The sequence below is a fragment of the Daucus carota genome, chromosome 8 (genome assembly GCF_001625215.2).
Source record: "Daucus carota subsp. sativus chromosome 8, DH1 v3.0, whole genome shotgun sequence".
Lineage (NCBI taxonomy): Eukaryota > Viridiplantae > Streptophyta > Magnoliopsida > Apiales > Apiaceae > Daucus > Daucus carota.
The window spans coordinates 4,208,248-4,221,850 of record NC_030388.2 but is presented as its reverse complement, the minus strand read 5'-3'; the positions used below and the strand labels follow the sequence as shown (position 1 = coordinate 4,221,850).

At 33.4% G+C, this 13,603-nt stretch overlaps 2 protein-coding genes and 1 long non-coding RNA gene across 12 annotated transcripts; 1 reads left to right on the top strand and 2 right to left on the bottom strand.

The window, feature by feature from the left end:
• Window positions 1–2,261: 2,261 nt before the first annotated feature.
• Window positions 2,262–4,148, top strand: LOC108198745 (1-aminocyclopropane-1-carboxylate synthase 7). Its single transcript, XM_017366524.2, has 3 exons — window positions 2,262–2,537; window positions 2,630–2,919; window positions 3,014–4,148. The coding sequence occupies exons 1-3, from the start codon at window positions 2,364–2,366 to the stop codon at window positions 3,876–3,878; spliced, it is 1,329 nt and encodes a 442-aa protein (XP_017222013.1). The 5' UTR covers window positions 2,262–2,363; the 3' UTR covers window positions 3,879–4,148.
• Window positions 4,149–4,702: 554 nt separating this feature from the next.
• Window positions 4,703–7,228, bottom strand: LOC108197696 (uncharacterized). Of its 10 annotated transcripts, none has more exons than XR_001802064.2 (7): window positions 7,103–7,228; window positions 6,919–7,004; window positions 6,664–6,732; window positions 6,432–6,581; window positions 5,994–6,357; window positions 5,567–5,605; window positions 4,703–5,188 (listed from the first exon to the last, which is right to left on the bottom strand). It is a non-coding gene; the product is annotated as an uncharacterized LOC108197696 (long non-coding RNA). The 10 variants fall into 10 exon arrangements; XR_010286083.1 differs by having other exon boundaries at window positions 6,664–6,720; XR_001802062.2 differs by having other exon boundaries at window positions 6,432–6,553; window positions 7,103–7,227.
• A 4,650-nt stretch (window positions 7,229–11,878) lies between these two features.
• LOC135148425 (uncharacterized) lies at window positions 11,879–13,393 on the bottom strand. The gene is made up of 7 exons (XM_064083635.1): window positions 13,197–13,393; window positions 12,935–13,114; window positions 12,744–12,848; window positions 12,583–12,664; window positions 12,402–12,506; window positions 12,215–12,311; window positions 11,879–12,084 (listed from the first exon to the last, which is right to left on the bottom strand). The coding sequence occupies exons 1-6, from the start codon at window positions 13,391–13,393 to the stop codon at window positions 12,219–12,221; spliced, it is 762 nt and encodes a 253-aa protein (XP_063939705.1). The 3' UTR covers window positions 11,879–12,084; window positions 12,215–12,218.
• Window positions 13,394–13,603: the final 210 nt, after the last annotated feature.

Below are 13,603 nucleotides of genomic sequence, written 5' to 3'. Positions count from 1 at the left end.
TATTAATCGAGAAGGGGCCCGAGAAGCGGGTTAAACACCCCCTTATGAGTTTATTACAATCTTCGTCAAGTTTTACTCTCAATAAACACAGCCACGGACCGGGTACAATATAGCATGCACGGAGTAACTAAGAATCCAAATCCGTAAGAGAAAATTACACATCAATAATTAAAGCTAGAGATTAAAAAACAGTATGTACAAATCAAACAGTATCTTCGATGCATGTCTTTACATTGGAGGCTGAATATTAAGTTGCCGTCATCAATATATTATGCTGTTTAGTTATTGTTGCACATGGATCTTATACATGATTTCCATCCCCTTCCATATAATATACAGAATCGTATTATTCATATCATCATCTTCTCTTTTTTCTATTGAGACGTTGTTTATTCTCTAGGGCAGTTAGTTGAAATCCTCATAAACAACACAATCTCATGCAACTTTCTCCAACTCCTATTTCTATGGCTCATCATACGCCAAGGCTCTATACCATATTATTTTATTTTTGTATAATGTAATCAAAACATGCATTTGCATGTTACTATATTAGCATGCATGTATTGTTTCCATTTATATGTATCCAACTTGAGCTTCGTTGTAAACAAATTTTGATGCAAGAACACTATTAAGACAGGTCGGAAAATATATAGTAGTTATATGTAAAGTATCCAACATATTTTGATGCAAATACACTATTAAGATAGGTCGTAAAAAAAAAAAAAATTGTTATATGTAAAATACTTATAAAAGTCACAAGGAGAAAGTGAAGTAGCTATAATAAGAGTGAGAGGTAGGAAACTGAAATAATTACTTGCAAAGTAGTTACAAGAGAAAATGGAATAGCTATAATAAGACTAACAGATCGGAAAATAAAATAACTATTCGCACGGTACTAATAAGAGACAGATGAGAAAATGAAATAGTTATTTACATATTTATGTATATGCCTACAAAAGAACAAAAGACATTATCACAATGTTCAATATGAACACAAAAATATAGGATTTGTTGACAACACATTTTATTGTGAAAATAATGAAACATTAATGATGAATTATTTGTTATTTTATTGTAAAAATAATGAAACATTAATGATAAATTGTATGTTTGCATGGCTAATTGGTTAATGTTTATGTATATATGCACACGAGAATGTTGAACATGAACACATGAAAAAGAAAGAGGAATGGGTATTAGGCAATGATTAGACGAACAGAACTAAGTACAAGCTTAAGTGTGATTAGTTACAATCCTTAAACACACCAAGTCATAAGTTATGTTGCTTAAATGGTCAGATTCTATAGAAATGGTGTGGAGCCCTCAAATCTTCATCGCAGCTTATAGGCTGTCTTGACTTTGGTTACAAATCAGAATCCTAATCTTGCGCAATTTCGATATCTTTGTCAGATCATCAAAAGCTTAACTACTCTTAGATCTCCTCAATATTTCATGTCAAGTTTAATCTCTCTATGATTACTACTGTGTTTAATTAATGTGGTCATCAAAATGATGAGATTAAGGATTTCTCTTGGTCTTAGATTGAATTTTATGACTCTCTGTATCAAAAGTATAGAATGCATGTTATAAATTGGGCGTGCCTAAAATTATAGTAATTAAGACAATTTCATAAGTAATTAAGCATTTGGCCATCAATGCGAAGTCGTTCTTAATCATATGCTAAAATGTGTGGTCCTGAATATCGACGAACAAAACAGGGTACCCAATATTAGAAAATTTTGGGACAAATATTATGTTAAAATTTCGAAAATTGATTTTTACTAGAATCTCATATTACATTTTTACAGAAACTGAAACAGAAATATTTGATAAGTAATAAGTAGTAATAATTAAAAAGGGTACATAAGCTTATACATATATACATGCATATTTTATATGTACCACTTGTATAATGAATAAGAGTTTGAAAAAGGAAGGTTTGAAGTATACCCACCCCATCACAACCACCATAAATGATGTGGATCTTATGAGAATGAGTCATACAGAGAAACTTTAAAGGCCTTAGAAAATATGACAGGAACTCAACAGTTGTCACCAGTAATAACACCTACTAATATACAGGTTTGTAAAAAGGTGATTTTGATCAATCCTGCTTACTCTACAGAATCAATCATTTGTTCTCCTTTCTCATTTCTTTATTCACAGAATTTTTTAGCATCTCCACTGGGCCCCTCTTTATGACTTAGCCTCTTCCTCTGTAGCTATATATACTTGTCAATACATTGGCTTTCAACAGCAACAAACAATACTCTCTCATCTCTCAACTCAAGATAAAGATTTTAAGAAAAGCTCTTCATTCATTCCTCCTCAGTTCCCATATTTGTACACAGACCATCTATCAAATGGCTATTGAGATTGAGCAAGCTTCATCAGTTGAGCTATCAAACATTGCCAACTCCGAAACCCATGGAGAAGACTCACCATACTTTGCTGGATGGAAAGCTTATGATGAGAATCCTTATGATGAGTTCCATAACTCCACTGGTGTTATTCAAATGGGATTGGCAGAAAATCAAGTAAGTCATCCCGGATAGTACCATATATTTATATACTTACAGACGTTTTTAGGAAAACTGGTCACTTAACATTATTGTATCTTGGTCAACAGGTTTCATTTGATTTGCTAGAGGAGTACCTAGAAAATCATTCAGAAGCAGTTAGCTGGGGCAAAAAGACTCCTAGTTTCAGAGAAAATGCTTTGTTTCAGGATTATCATGGACTCCAATCTTTCCGAAAGGCAATGGCAAGTTTCATGGGAAAAATTAGAGGGGGCAGAGCTAAATTTAATCCCGACAGAGTCGTTCTAACAGCAGGTGCAACAGCTGCTAATGAACTCCTCACCTTCATTCTAGCTAATCCTGGTGATGCATTGCTAGTCCCAACTCCATACTATCCAGGGTAAGATCTCATTAAAATCTTCACGGTCAACTATTTCATTTATACATCGAATAAATGATCATCGAACTTAATTTCATTTATTTTCCACTTGCAGATTCGACAGAGATATTAGATGGAGAACTGGAGTGCAAATTGTACCCATCCACTGTGACAGTTCAAACAATTTCCAAATCACTCCGAAAGCCTTGGAAGCCGCCTACGAAGATGCAACATCGAAGAACATGAAAGTTAGAGGAGTCCTCATAACAAATCCTTCAAACCCTCTAGGCGCCACAATTCAAAGAAAAGTCCTGGAACAAGTCCTTGACTTCGCGACAGCCAAGAACATCCATCTAGTCTCCGATGAAATCTACTCCGGATCAGCCTTCTACGCCTCCGAATTCATCAGCATTGCAGAAGTCCTAGCTGCCAGAAACTATAAAGAGTCCGAAAGAGTCCACATTGTCTACAGCCTCTCCAAAGACCTCGGCCTGCCAGGCTTTCGCGTAGGCACAATCTACTCCTACAACGACAAAGTCGTGACCACAGCACGAAGAATGTCGAGTTTCACCCTCATATCATCCCAAACTCAGCACCTCCTGGCAGCCATGCTGTCAGATGAAACTTTCACAGAGAATTACATAAGAGAGAACCGAAAGAGGCTGAGGACTCGATACGAGATGATCATAAAAGGCCTGAGGAGGTCCGGTATCGAGTGCCTAGAAGGGAATGCAGGGCTCTTCTGCTGGATGAATCTGAGCCCATTACTGGAGAAAAACACAAGAGAATGTGAGCTAGAGCTCTGGACATCTATTCTCAAGGAAGTGAAGCTGAACATTTCTCCAGGATCATCTTGTCATTGTTCAGAAGCTGGATGGTTCAGAGTCTGCTTTGCAAACATGAGTGAGCAGACACTGGATATTGCACTCAACAGAATCCGAGTTTTCATGGAGAAGAGGAACAACAAGATCCATGCATGAAGAACAGTAATTATATTAAATATATAAATATATATATACACTAAATGTTAATTTCTTTTTTATATTAATTTATTTAATTATTTATAATTTTTGGGGTTAAGCTTATATATTCCTGATTTTTTTTATGGCAATTCCTTGTCCAAAATTTTGGATTGCCAGGATACTGTAAATCAGAATATACTGTAATACCAGCATCTTTTTTCTTGTTTAATGCTTGTAATAAGTTTTATACAGTGAACATGTGGTTATAAAATTCTCTTATTATTAAAATTGTTGTTTCAATTATTAGGGCAACTTCACGATTATAATAGAAATATACTTTTCCTTATTACGTTTTAACAAAATTTATCATCTAATCGGAAAATCATATCATTATATGTCTTCAAAGTATTATTATTATTTTATTTTTTTTTGACAATGCAGGCTTTTATGCCTTACAACTTAGTATCTATTCTAATAATTCTCGGGGTGAGCCAGAGTCAAACCCGCACTACGCCATATATGACCTACAACAACATCAAAAAAATGATGCCACAACCTCAAAATATGTTGCAATAGCCTGAAAAATGGCTATTGCAACATAAAATTTAAGTTGCTTTTTTTCATGTTGCCCTAGGCCTCTACGGCAACATTATGGTCACCTATTGCAACATGGGGTTTTCTGTTACAATAGCAATACTACTGCAACATCTGACTACCCTATAGCAACTAAAATTTTATGTTACGTTAGATCTTCTCATTTCAAAAAAAATGGGATCCACGTGTGGGTCCCACGTGTAGGCTCTATTTTTTGGACACATGTTGGTATGTCTCATTTTTGCAACATTTTATTTATCAATGGCAACGTTATTTACTAAAACGAATTAATATATTGTTTAAATATAAACATCTCAAAAAATCCAACCAATTCCACATAGCTACACATCAAATTAGCTACATAAGTCCAATGAAATCCAAACAACTACCAAATCCATATTTAGCTAACTAAAATCAAGGAAACATCAGCATCTTGTGTCTGATCAGGCCCTTATTTTGTTTTCCTTCGAGTCTGTTTACTACTTTCATCACTAATAGGAGCAGTTTCTTCCGGCTTTTTACTACCCCGATATGCGGGTACCAGCGAGCCTGAGAACTTATTTTTTGGTATCACAAATCCAGACTTTGCTGCAAACCTTGAAATTTTTGGACTAACTGTTGGGGCTGTAGAGGAGGTGAACGTCATATTGGTCTGAATTCCATGATCAACTCTAGAAGCCTGCTGAACCTCGGTGCTCATCTTGATCTCAAGTACACACTTCTAATTGGTCACACTACAATGTTCAAGCACACAAAAAATAAGGATAGATAAAGATAACATAAACACTTTACATATATGGCCTAATTTTTTTTTCATCATGGTGTATTCAATTATTATTTTCCAATTTCATGCTTGTGGGAGAAACTGATTTTAGCAATTATTGATAACACAGTCACCAGGTATTTAATTTTGTCGACATACCAATCACTAGTATATGCAAATACTATTTTGCAATAAAGGGACTACTGATAATAAATTAAGTATACACAATACAGAAAAACAGAAAACCCAAGGCAAACAATTTACCTTCTGAGAGCTATTAAATAATGCAAACCCAGATATCAGAAATTCAGGATACATATGCTAGTAGTAATTTATATAATTTCATTACCTGATGGAGTTGTGGGATTATCCAGAGTTGTTGATCCTCCTGGAAAGGAAAAATGAAATGAGTACATGTTCCCACTCAAAGCGAAACATACTTGAAACAGAAGAACACGGTATTCTAAGTTCTCACCAATCAGTCAAGTACTCTAGTTATGGAATTAAGGAAATGATAAGCATAGTACTGCTTCCATTTTAAAGAGTGATCTCTAACATAACTAAGGTTCAAGCTACCAGTCCATTACATTAAAAAGCTGTTATATGCTGGCAAGGGGAGGGTCGTGGGTGTCTTTAATTCTTGTCTTCAAGTCTAAAGACTAGACCGGCATATAGAAGCAAATGACCTTTGTAATTAAGTTACTGTATCAAATGCTGAAAATCCGGATACTAAGATACGTAATAAAATTTTGCATTATTTGAAACAAACTGATTACCTGGTTGGATTATTAGCATAAAGACACCTTCAGAATCTGAAACTTACAATCCATAAGCAAGATGTACAAGATCTTCTCGTCGGAGGAACCTGAGAGCTTTAGAACATACAAAGCAGCCAAGACTAATGTTTGCTTGAGATAATACAATGGCCAAGTAGGCAACTTGATCAGATATTAATTTTTTTTAGATAAAATGAACAAATGGTAAAAAACATGCTGGAAAACAACTAAAGCAAACAATGAATGAAACAAAAATTGTAAAACATATATACCTCAGGAATTTATTTATCAGTAGCCATCTTTGAATACCTGTAGACTCCCACAGAATACATGTTGACCTTGAGACAATCATTACCCATAGATGCTACAAATGTTACATAAGCATCAAACAAAAATTGTAAAACATATATACCTCAAGCTCAAAGTAAAGAAACACACCTCAGCAAGACCTTTCCGACCAAAAAACAACAAAGCCACAACTCCGATAACCAGAGCTTCAGGAGCTCCAATTCAAAACAAAGAAGCATACACAACATTTATTTTATATCTTCTTCTCTTTTCTGTAAAATTCAAGAAAACAAGAATCCCCTGAATTTATATACAAATCAGCACACACCTAAATAAGAAAATCTGTAAAACTATTAAAAAAATAAAAATTGTCATAGAATACCTCAATTTAAAAAATGAAGTTGTGAGGTTGAACTACCCAAGTGCCTCAACAACTACACTAGAGAAAGAACTGGACCCAATTGGTGAATCCGTGAGAAACTAATGTTTGTGGTGGTGGAGATTGAGTATCAAGAAGTAGAGAGTGTTCAGAAAGTGGGGCTAATTAACAGAGGTGGGGAGAGACAGATGGGAGAGAGAAGGAGGGAGACTGCGGAGCAGAGACATGGAGAGAGATAAGGAGAGAGAGGGATTGTACCTTAAATCCAAGCAAATCGAAGCCCCAATTAAAGTAAAAAGCTGTTTAAGCCCTAATTCCGGTGAAATCCCAATTCAATTCAAGGCCTGAGAAAAATAAAGACACAAAACTCAAAACATTATAGTGAAAAACAAAATGAAGAAGCTTGAGCAGAGAAGTGAGTTTGAGCAGAGCGGTGAGTTACAGCGGAGAGAATGAGGTGAGTGTCTGCAGTGAGATGAGTTTGTGTATGCGTGTCTACTGAAAAGAGAAAAGGGGGGAAATCTGCCGCTACCAAATTTTTAGGAGCCGCCCAAGTTTTCAATTTGTTTGTTTAAATTTTTAGTAATTTATTTTATTTTTAACTTTTCAATTATGTATAAATATGATTATTTTATATATTTTATATTTTTAAAAATTCAATTGTTGCATTATTATCTTATTCATAATTAATTAGTTTCAAATTTATTATTTTATTATTTTAAAGAGATTATATAAAAATTAATATTGCATTTCAAAAGTTAGCCTTTTCATGCCTAATATATTATATTTTCTTAATTAATTATTTTTGCTTTATTTTATGTAAACTTTATTCTCATATTATAAATAATTATTTTACTAATACTCTATGCAACACATATATTCGTCTATTGCAACATCATATGGACATGAATGATTATCGTTGCGATAGATATGGATTAGTGCCTCTAATGCAACATAATTTTGCAACACTCGTGTTCATACCATTGCGGTAGGCCATATATGGCGTAGTGCCGGGTGACCGGGTCTGCCGGGTCAACAGAGGATAAACCCACCACTGGGCTATCCAATCGTGCTCTCAAAGTATTATTATTAAGCTCAATAGCAATGCATTTTTGTTCCTGTTTTTTGTTGGCACACGTTGCATATAAAAATCAAGTCGTACGTCTGACCGGTGCGTTTGTTCCACCAAACACATCTTTGCTTCACCAAAAAAAGAAATACTGATCAACACCGTCTATGTTTAGGCGCATTATCAATTTAATAGTTTATGCCATGAAATTATATATAAATTAAAGAGTAGAATATTTAATAAATGAGGTTGAGAGGATGGCATCAAAATTGTTCTCTTAAACTAATGATGTATTTAATTTTCGCACATTCGAGAATTATTAAAATGAATTATAAATTTATAAACTAGCTCGTTGGAATATCGGTTTGATTTCATGAAAAGTAATTTATAATAGTAATTTGAGAATAATTACTTATTTATAATTAGTAGATTAATTCACGGATTTTAATTGAATCTTGCGTTTTACACTTAAAATTTTGCTCAACCTTGTATTGGTTCCTAGGGTCAACCTTAAGGAGGTCCATAGTCAAACTAAAAGTTGATTAACAATTGTTAACATGCGTTTCTTCACTAAACTTGTTCTCCAACGTATGTAAAAGTCAACGACCAATCAAGGGGACACATGCTCGTGACGCAATAAACAAAAGTTCTGATCCACTTGCTTCTAATTAGCAATTGACTTTGATTAGGATTTTGTTCTACTACACTAATAAATCAAGATTAGCAGCAAACGGTCATGCTAATCAACTGTGTAATCTATCTGATACCATGTAAATATGTTTCTAGACCAGATTTAGAGGCCGTTTGGGTGAGCTCAAAATAAGTGCTTATTGCTTAAAGTAAAAAAGTGAAGTAAAAGTTAGAAGCAAGTTAAGACTTATAAGTGATAAAAGTGTTTGGGCAATAAGTAGAAGCTGCGAGACAAAAGCTAGTAATCGTAGCTTTTTTTAAGTACTTCTTGACTTCTTACACAAACGGTACAAATAAGTGTTTCTAACTTAATTTAGAAGTTGGCTTAAAGTAAAAAAGTGAAGTAAAAGTTAGAAGCAAGTTAAGACTTATAAGTGATAAAAGTGTTTGGGCAATAAGTAGAAGCTGCGAGACAAAAGCTAGTAATCGTAGCTTTTTTTAAGTACTTCTTGACTTCTTACACAAACGGTACAAATAAGTGTTTCTAACTTAATTTAGAAGTCGGGCTTATAATCCGGTGCCAAACACCTACTTAATAAGCAAATGTTGACCATTAATTATTGATTATGCGTTGTTAAGCAATGTTCCTAAAATCTGAAATCATAGTTAAGAAACAGCAGATTTGTGATTGTTTTTTGAGACACCTGCTCCAGTAAAATCCCAAATTTAGCTACAAAGTTTGGCTAAAATTATTCATTTATAAAAAGCTGCAGCATTTAGATAACTAATTCTCTTAAACTTCAAATTATTAGAAAAAGATTATCATCATGATATTTTTATTTTAACATTTCTCATTTTATGGGTGAATAAGACTCCATTTTTAGACATAATTTTGTCATTTATGTTCAAAGTTAGATATGAAAATATTAAATATCATAAATTTGACCTCTTAATATCATGTTAAGTACCTTCGACACTTAAAAAGATCATGAACCAGCTTTCAAAAATCGAAAATGACACTGAAAATATAAATAGATATTCCAAGAAGACACGAATAGTACAAACAGACACTCAATTAAAAACTAAGAAGTGACTGACAAGTCACAAGTTTAGTCAAATCTGCTTTAAACAACATAATACTCCCTCCGTCCCTAAATACTTTTCCTGTTTCCCCTTTTCACGTTTGCCAACACACATTTTTGATCATTAATATCTTTAATTTTATATTAGTATTAAATATAAAAATTTCACTGTATTAAAGTACTCGTAAATACGAACCCAACAAAATCACTCATGACTATATTTAGTATTATAGATTAGACGTAAATTAGTCATTTGTCTCATGTTATGAACAGTCCCGACATATCAAACGAGAAAAGCTTTTTGGGACGGAGGGAGTATATACTATATTTTTAAAATATTAGATTGTATTTGAGACATATTTTTTATTTCAAATTTTAGTTTAAATAATATAATTTGAAATGTTATTTCAAATTCTCGATTTTTTATAAGTATTTCAATATCTTGAATTTCAAATAAAAATCAAATTTAACTTTTTATATAAATAAAAACATATCACTCGATCAAATTTATGATTTCAGATCGAAACAAGTTCACAATCAGGGGAGTAAATAATTCGACTCTTCGGTGTCTCATATGAAAGAGTGGGGCACAAAATGCCTTAACGAAAATATTTTAAATGGCTGCAAACTAAAATATCATTTGCCAATATTTTAAATGGCTGCAACTAAAATATCATTTGCGAAAATAACAGCATTAAGAAGGGAAGATATTGACATAATTGACATCGATAAATTGTTTAGACATCCCATGCTTTTAGCGAGGGGCCTTTAATATGCACAACACTACTCCCTCCGTCCCAGTCAATAGTATACATTGGGGGACGGGGGCGCGGCATGGATTTTAATGCTTTAATAAAACATACTTCCGCAACTTATTTTTAAGATTTTCTTTTTCTGTATAAAAATATAAATGTTGTATTTTTATACAGAAAAAGAAAATTTGAAAAATAAGGTATGGAAGTATGTTTTATAAGAGTCTTAAAATACGTGTCGAGTAGTGAAAAAGAAACGTATACAATTGACTGGGACAGAGGGAGTACTACGTAGTCTACAGCGTATTATATTGACAATTGGTGGTGATCCACAAGCGTCTATGCGGTGCCGTGAAATATTACATTTCGTAATTGACTTTACGAACTTGTTATTAATCCGGTTCACATAAATTAACATTTGAACTCTCTTTGTATTAGCTTCGACCCTTTTCTCTCGTACTCCGTCTATCCATCGTTTCTTTTCCATTTTGTTAGATGTATCATCTAATTTTTTACATTTCAAAATTAAAAAAAAAAAACTCTACTAAATTAGTTGAGAGGTTCCACTGCTCCTACTTTTCCTCTTTTTTATACTGCTTTTACTTCAATATCTTTTTTATATATTAAAAATTAATGAATCTCACAACTTCACCTATCTTTCTTTTCATTTTCTATTATGCCCTATTTGGAAATATGGATTTCATTTGAAATTCTAGATTGAAATCCAGACATTCAAATACTAGTATAAATTTGAGAATTTGAAATGACAACTCAAATTTGGCCATTTGAAATGAAATGCAAGTTTTCAAACAGTCTCCTGTTATATATATATATTTCGTAACCTACGTGCCCAAATCAAACATAAGAAATTGACGGGCCGGATGGAGTAACTCTTTTTTTTTTCCTAACTCACGAAGGGAGCAACTTTTATGCCTATGTCCATACAGCAAATTCTATTTTCCACTTGATTTAAGTTCGTAGAATATGTAACGGACTTTGTCTAGAACGAATATGTTTCTCTATCATCTAACGTCAAGAAACATATAAACTACGTGGATTTACAGTTCACATTGTCGCAGGTTAACTTTATCGTGCCATTTGTCTTAAAAGAAAACGGATTAGGATTAAACATTCACGCAGCACTAGTACAGAAAAGGCTTTTAGCTACGGTCAAATTAGGCCTTTAGCGTCGGTTTTTCAGCGTAGTATATGAACCCGACGCTATAGGGTAGTTTCTACTGAGTCGGTTAAAAAGACCGACGCCTAAAGTGTTCAAGCCACGGTTAAAAACCGACGCAATAGACCCTTTAACCGACGCTGAAAGTGTGTTTTATGCGTCGGGTCTTCAGAATGCCGTTGCTTAAACTTCAATTTTATGCGTCGCTGGTCAAAGAGCCGACGCTAGAAGTCAGTCTTTTAGCGTCGGTTAGTCAATATGCCGTTGCTTAAAGTCATGATTTTTTGGTAAGTCATAAGCGTCGCTAGTCAAACGACCGACGCTAAAGATTAATCTTATAGCGTCGGTTGTCAAAATGCCGTGGCTTAAAGTATTTTTTTTTTTTAATTTTTTTCCCAACTGCTGTGCCATATTTATATTATATAATACATATATTAACCCTGCGTATCATTCATTCATGAAAATAAAATCCAACAACAAATACACAAAGTCAATAGCACTTATTAAACTTAAATTACAAAAACTTAAACGTAGGAATTAATCAATGTATATTAAGATTAAAATGTATTACAACCCATAAATCTTCTAGTGAAATTACATGTCAACACTAAAAATTATGAAATTAGTGCAGTAAATAAGCTAGCTGCCTCGAAGTCTTCGCTCTCGTCCTTGGCACTAAAAAGCTTGTAGTGGTCATTACAGTCTGTCAACTAGCTGTATATATAAACAAAACAAATCAATAAGAAGTTCAATTATTACAAACGAGTACATATAATTTGTTGTACTTGATTATATAGTGGACTGAAAAAAATAATTTAATTAATGGAAGAAGAAGTTTTCAAACCTGATTATAGACATTCAACTGTAAAAAACTCAGCCCACAATTCTCGAACCTCGTTCAGTTCCTTCTTTAAATACCTTCTTGAACCAAGGCCTAGGCCCTTGCAAATGCAAATGATGATAACATATTTAGACAAAATATCGAGTTTAATATGCCTAAAAGAATCATTAACTATATATTTTGTTCTTACCTCTTTCCAATTGGTATTAGGATTTTTTCGAGAAAGCAGGAATATTTCATGCATGTACCTCATAACAAATAAACCGCACTCCGTACCTCCTTGTTGTTGAGGACACTATACGGAGAAACCAATAATATTATAAAAATGTATCATGTCAGAAAAGAAAGTCATATTAATCAACAAGTACTACCTGAACATCTGCATGACACCAAAGAAATTCCTTTCGGTTATTATTCTTCCTGCCACCTTGTGCTACATACAGTTTATATGCCCTGTACAATAAGAATAGGTTGCATAATCCACATCGTTTATATCATTTACTTCTTCAAATTAACATCAAATATGACTTACGTCCGTGCCGGTGTTGTCAACCGAATATCCCGCTCCCTTCTCAATAAATCAAACACGTAGATGATACTTTCATCCAAACAAAATAGAAGCAACATCCAATGATCACTACAACAATGCACGCATAAATTATAAACATATATAGAAATTATAATGTCAATGAAAATACTCAAGTTAATTTATTTTGTTCTTACTCTTCGATGTATGGTGCTAAGATAAAACGCTTATCTTTGTTTGTAACTAAAAACTCTGCCATATACTGAGTGACTTCCTCAATACGGTTATATTCACGCTTGTGATTTATCACCAGTCTAGATGGTGACATAAATGCAAATTTATCATCATTCATATCGTTGCACAATTTCGCAATATACCTGCAACATTATATATCACAATAAATATGCATAGTTATAAACAGTTCAAGAGCAGATTTTTTAAAAAAAGGACTACACTTACTTCGAATAGATTTCTAAGATGGGTATATTTAACCAGCTCTTTTTCAGAAATTGATCAACATCTTCGTATGTCACATATATGGTAATCGTTCCATATTCAAAAGTAAAAGTTGCACCTTTTGAAGCAGGTTGGTCAAGCAAGTAGCGTAAAGATCGACAATTCTGAGTTGAATTTTCATCACTCAGGCCTTTCTTCATTTGAGTCGCTGAACCTTTACTCTCAGGCTTCGTGACAACACATTGCACAATGCTGAACCTTTACTCTCAGGCCTTTCTTCATATGAATACTAAATCTGTACAAGTATGAAATTTGTACTAAATCTGTGATTCGGTGTTCTAAATTTTTTTGATTAATTTTAAAAAAAAATATTTTACCAATTTACTAATTATATTTTGATTTAACTAAAC